The 6187-nt window shown below is 36.6% G+C and overlaps 1 protein-coding gene across 1 annotated transcript; it reads right to left on the bottom strand.

Moving 5' to 3' along the window:
* Positions 1–3644: 3644 nt before the first annotated feature.
* LOC124155118 (transmembrane protein 134) lies at positions 3645–5368 on the bottom strand. The gene is made up of 3 exons (XM_046528852.1): positions 4953–5368; positions 4721–4871; positions 3645–4643 (listed from the first exon to the last, which is right to left on the bottom strand). Exons 1-3 carry the CDS (start codon positions 5181–5183, stop codon positions 4465–4467), a joined length of 561 nt encoding a protein of 186 aa, XP_046384808.1. The 5' UTR covers positions 5184–5368; the 3' UTR covers positions 3645–4464.
* Positions 5369–6187: the final 819 nt, after the last annotated feature.

Raw genomic sequence — 6187 nt, 5'->3', positions numbered from 1 at the left:
TGAAATCGATTCATTTGGCTTTCACTTTGTGATAATTTTTTTCAATGACAAAGCACTAAAACACACCGCACTTAATAATAATCAGTGAAAATTTTACAAAGGAAGTATATATGTATATAGGTATCTTATTCAGTCCCTTTCTTGTTTAGTATGTAGTTTTCTAATTTTACGTTCAACTTTCAGACGGTTACAGTGGAAGTAAACTTAGGCACTCACATTATGTCCTGCTGGAAACATAACACTAACAATAAGCTCTATAGAAGAAATAGTTAGCCCTATTAACACAAATGTCAATTCAAGACCAAGAGTACCATTTGTTACAATTTTGCTTCAACAGCCAATTTCAATTATTAAATAGCTAACAATGGCAACGTAAAAGTACACAACTTAATTAAAAATTATGACCATTCCACAGTTTTGAAAATTCGAGAGTAATTTTCTTGTTTTAAGCATGTGAGAGTACCCTTAATTTACAGGAGAAAAATGGCCAATTTACCACGAGGATCACCAGGACCAGTGAAGGGCAGTCATCGCTTAACAAAAATTTAAAGAAAATGGTGAAGCCATCACAGCAGCGTTTTCATTTTTATGCAAAGTCATAGGCAACCCTATACAACTCCATTCCTCACCTCTATCAATTTTTTAATCACATATTTCTATCTCTAGAGCTACTAAGATAAGGTGTAAGCACTTAAATACTCTCACTGGATGGATGAATTCAATTCTTTTCACTGGAAGATAATTCTAAATTGGTGTCCTTGATATGATAATAAATGTTAAGGTGACAGAAGGCCTTAGCAACAGGATAGTGATGACAATAACTGAATCCTGTGGTTCCTTAAACGTACCCTTAGCCAGTGCTTGCATTTTTGACACATTCAAAGTCTACTTTTTTACCCCAAATCTCCAGAAAGAAGAAAAAGGATGAAATTGTTCCACAAACACTCAGCACACTAAATGTCTGGAATCAAATGTAGTCTTCTCTCCCGCAAAGACTAATTTTCTGACTACACAGAACCCTCTACCCTGATGCACAGACACCTTACCAAAAACTGAATCAAGTAACACCACTAAAGCTTGAGAATTTTGTGACAGGAGTACAGTATTTCTTTATAATTCATTCATTTTTACTGAATACCATCACTCGAATGCCTCCCTCTATTATTTATAAAGGCCGTTTTACACGGGGCACGGAATTGCGCAGGTTAGAGCTGCATTTATTTCTAAAATGGCGTGAAATTGCGCGAATGCATGAACGAAATTAGAACAGGGGCTATTTTGCCGTCTCGCATCCACGCATTCTCGCATGTGTTCTAGCAATTCACCGCTTTACACGACGCAATTTTGATTGCGCCTTCGCACGTACGTCAGATTGCGCAATTCCGTGTACCGTGTAAAACGGCCTTAAAGCATTTACTGCAATGCATACAACAGCATAACTGACCTTTGACCGCTCTAAAACATTTCACTAAGCTGCCCTAAATATTTACAGGAGACAAAAGAAAGAAATAAATTCATTATGATTGAATTTGATATGATTCGGCATCTTTTGCAATGAAAGCATAATCTTCCATTGAATATCCCACAGGAAACTGGTACATATGTACTTTCATTACCATGATCCCAAACCTCCCCATTCTGTTGCTACACATTAGTAGTATCTACGAGAATGATCTCATACAAGCACGATGACCAGGCACAATAAGTCTTATCAAATCTTAGAGTAATGTTCACTAATATTAGGCTATATGGAAGAGAAAGATAAGCTGGAGCAATAAAGAACCTTCGACAATTGGCTTTTCTCTCACGAGTTAGGAATCAAATAAAAAATGCAAAAATTGCTGCCTACTTTACAAGAGCTGGTGATGTCATTAGAGCTGTGGTTCATTTGAGGAACTTTAATGGTAAGCTTTGCAGTGGAGGGACGAATCACTCACAAGAGAGTAAACATTCCCGAACGACATGAGGTCTGTGCACAAGGTAGAGGAGTTGCTGAGAACCAGAGACTCTCGAGAGCATGGACTTTTCAAAGGCATCGATTTCTCACTGAAATTAGCTAGAGAAGCATGAAATGGATCGAAAAACAGAAAAATACACATCTCTTCAAACAACAAAAAAGAATTGGCCAAAAAGCTCTATGCTCGTATACATGTTCCCTGCAGCTAAAGGTTTAAAAGGCAGTGATCACAGTAAGTTAACATGGTGTGACATTGAAGTACACAACTTGAGAAGAACATCCGCTAGTTCATAAGAGTGGCAAGTTTCTGTGCTGAATTATTGACTTTTTGAGCTTTAACAATTACTTATGAATGTTTTGATATTGTTAGTTTTTTAAATTTCATTTAAGCAGCTTAGAGAGGTTAATCATTGGAGTCCAAAACACCATCTTAGGTCCAAAAAAGTGAATTTTAAGATTTCCGAACAGCCACAATCGTCAATGGTAGAATTCATCAGATTGTCTTTGATTAATGGTTTGGTGGACTATCCTGATTAGCCTCTCAAAATATTCCTCCTCTGACCTCCCTTTACTACACTCGTCAACTTAGTTTATCTATGGGATGGGTGCAAAAGATGCAGAGAAACTATGGCACAAAAAATTAAGTAAAAATGTAATTATGAATTAATTTTGTCAGCTTTTGGACTACCTGTCGGCTTTCCTCTTTTGTAGGATACATAATCCACACTCCACAATTATTCAATAATGGTTCACACCATAGCCATGTAAAATTGATCAGAATGATACTAAGTGCATTCATCAGTCTATGGTTAAGCACTTTTAGGGCAAATTTTTTACCATTATGCACAATTAGGCCTAGAAAAATTAGGACTTCTCATAAAATCTGCACATTTCATGTACCGCAAATTGAAATAAATTATTTTAACAGTGAAAAATACTTTTGATTGGTTCTATCCCAAAATTTTCCGTGCTTCCTAGAGTCCCTCAGCAAATCATCTCAAAAAATTGCCCTGGGATCCAAAATTGCTATGATGGATCATGAGGGCCATTTCTCAACCCAAATTAAAGAAATCCACTTGGGTTTTCCACTTGGTGGTATGAAGGCCTACAAGCAACTCACCCACGGAAAAACTCAAGAAAATTTCACCGGTATTATATGCTGGGAAAAAACAAAATCATATTTTAAATTAAAGAACTTTCCCCCTTTTCTGCACTAGACTTTTTCTTGAGTACGATATGATGTGTGCATAAACAATGATGAGGCATACTCATTACATACTAGGGATGATGACTTACAAAAGATTGAATTTTTTAAGTAATGGGAAATTTTAGAAGTAATGAGTTTTAAGTTTTTAAGCATTTTAGAAGAGTCATATGATCAACATTAGAACCCTGTTAACTCGAATCTTGATATCTGGACACTCCGGGGAAAATCGACGAACCTGACGCATTTTTTCCTCACACCCATACCAAATTTTTGAGGGGGCTCGGGGCCCATCAGGCCCCATGGAGTCAGCGCCCCTGTTACATACAATAGATGAGTTAACGTTTCCTTTTTTTGGAATGAAATTGAATGTTAAAAAATAAAGTGGAGAAGAATAGAAGATACCAAGCTATGGTTGACAATATGAGCACTAAGCAATATATATTTGAATATTTTGCCAAAATTAAAAAAGTGCAAAATGAGTGTTCTTAAAACATTTATACCAGAAGATTGCATAGGAACTTATGATAAAGCAGAAAAATACAATGCAAGGTTTTGGATCATAATATCCTCATCTATACATTTTACATGAGAAAAGGTGGATTCAGTTTTATCAAGCGAAATTCCTAATACATAATGCGTAAACCCAATCAACATAACCGGGTTTTCTCAAGACATCAAGCGCCACAACAATTTAAATCCTCTATTGAGTCAATTACGTTTTCTTAAAATAGATGCACCAATCCACTGAATGAAGACATAACAATGACTCAGTAAACAATGGTACTAGAGGAAACAGGCATGGAGGTCAATGCAAGAATCCTGTCGCCTGCTTCGAAATAGCCGACAAAAAACTAAACAGAAGGATCAATTTCAGTTCACAAGAGTTTACTAAGAGAACGATAAGTTCGCATTTTATCAAATGACTTAATTTCCAAGATCATACAACGTATGTAAACAAACTTATACAAGTAAGAGCTCACTTCATGAGTAATGAGCCGTATATAAGAATGAACAACAGTTTGAAAGCCTTTTCAATAAAAACTGACTAGTTCACACAGTCAGGTAATAAAATGGATTTAAATTTTCACGCAGCCAAGCAATGACAATTATGAACATGTACAAAAAACTTCATTGCACAAAACAAACAAAAAACATGCAACGTAAATTAAAATAGTGAATAAAACAACTGACTAGACAAGAAAATAGTGAGTTGGGCTGCCGTAACGAAATGAAATTCATTATGCAGCATTAGGTCGGTAAGGTTGACTCTTGGCGTCCCAATGAAAAGCATGAGAAGCCCCTAATTAAATAATGGGAGATGATAAAAATCATACCCTCTCCTCCCTTTAACAGCTAAGTATATGTACACTACATGATACGCTCCAGGAATGAAACAGATGAACCCAGCAATGAAGAACACAAACCCTTGAATGCCAGTAAGAGGTAGGCAAACTACCACAACACCGGTCACCAGGAGCCCTGCAACAAAATAAAAGGTATAAGAGAAAGAATCGTAACAAAAAGGCCTCCGTAAAAAAATCTCCAAAAAAACATACCTATTCCAATAATAAGCAAAACAAATGCCGCTAACACCATTTTCCAATTCTCCCGAATTTTCGGGTGGTGCCAACACGATTTGGATGGATCAAACATTCCATTATAGTAACTTCCATCCTGAATCAAGGAGTCACTATCCCTGGAGGCCGTCTGCGATAAGCAACAACATTATTAAAACAAGATATACATAAACAATGTTATGAAACTTCTTTTCCTTTTATTTCTACCTACGTCTTCAGGCAGTTTCATTTTCGTCGCTGTGCTCGTGACAGTACGAGAACATTTGTTTGGGTCTTCAATCCTAACAACTATACTGTCTTCCGGAATAACATGCCTGTTCTTTGGTTTAAGAGGTGACCGCTCTGTGGTGGACCCGTAAACACGTATTGCGTCGTCATTTTCCTCCTCAAATGCATCATCAATCGAAAACCGATCCTTCTGGTTTCCCATTAGCCCTGCCATTGCTAATTTTGGTATTTAAAGCACACAACATTCACACAAATGGCAAAATAAACTTCCCTTAAATCACACACACGCATTCCTCATAAAATAACTTAACAGTCTTCGAAGAGACACTACATCCCGATCTCACAACTCGATGCAAGTCGAAGCAAACCAATTTCAGCCATTGACAGTCACTGACACCTGGTGACACCTACCGGACTGAGGGAAAACATCCCAATTTTGGTTGCGCCTCTCGCATCTTCCTTTCATTTTGAGCGGGATCCGAATTGAGACGTGAGGGATGATTTTCATTCCCTGGAGAAAGAGAAAACATCCATGCTAACCGCAGTGTTGCCATATTTCCCTAAGGGACAGCGCCCCTATGGCCACATTGGGAACTAAAAACAAATGAAATATAAAATGCGGGGGATGGGGAATTAATTATGGGATTATGGCGCCAAGCATTTGACAAACACGTTCTTTCGGTGGATGTACTTGTTGAAATGTGTTTATATTGTGAATTTTAAGATGCACCCTGCTATTTATTGTTATATGTATTAATACTATACATTGCAATAGTTAATGTGTTCTATATGGATATTCCGATGTTCTACGATAGTAAATGGTAATTATTGAAAGAAGGTGATCAGGTGACGACAAACCTATTTCTTTGTTAAGGGAAGCAACAAATGATGGAAGAGTGTAATATATTTGCTTATTGCAAGTGAAAGAAAGTGATCACAAGACAGCAAACCTAATATCTAATTAAAAATATCTTAATGTCAAAGTTAACACCAGCTTCTGATTCAGTGAAATATATTTGCATATTGCAAGTGAAAGAATGTGATCACAAGACGGCCAACGTCATGTTTAATTATTAATATCTTATTTTAATATTCAAGGGTATTACCAGCTTATGATTCAGTGAAACGTATTTGCATATTGCAGTGAAAGAAAGTGATAACAAGACAGCAAACCTCATATTTAATTACAAATATCTTATTTTAATATTCAAGGGTATT

This window comes from Ischnura elegans, chromosome 3 (genome assembly GCF_921293095.1).
Source record: "Ischnura elegans chromosome 3, ioIscEleg1.1, whole genome shotgun sequence".
Lineage (NCBI taxonomy): Eukaryota > Metazoa > Arthropoda > Insecta > Odonata > Coenagrionidae > Ischnura > Ischnura elegans.
The sequence above is the reverse complement of the archived record's forward strand: the minus strand, read 5'-3'. Positions and strand labels throughout refer to the sequence as shown.

Coding starts and splice junctions, on each gene's coding strand:
- LOC124155118 (XM_046528852.1), bottom strand. CDS start 5,183: ATGGCAGGGCTAATGGGAAACCAGAAGGATCGGTTTTCGATTGATGAT. Junction 4,872..4,952: donor AAATGAAACTGCCTGAAGAC/GTAGGTAGAAAT, acceptor TGCTTATCGCAG/ACGGCCTCCAGGGATAGTGA. Junction 4,644..4,720: donor TTTGCTTATTATTGGAATAG/GTATGTTTTTTT, acceptor ATTTTGTTGCAG/GGCTCCTGGTGACCGGTGTT.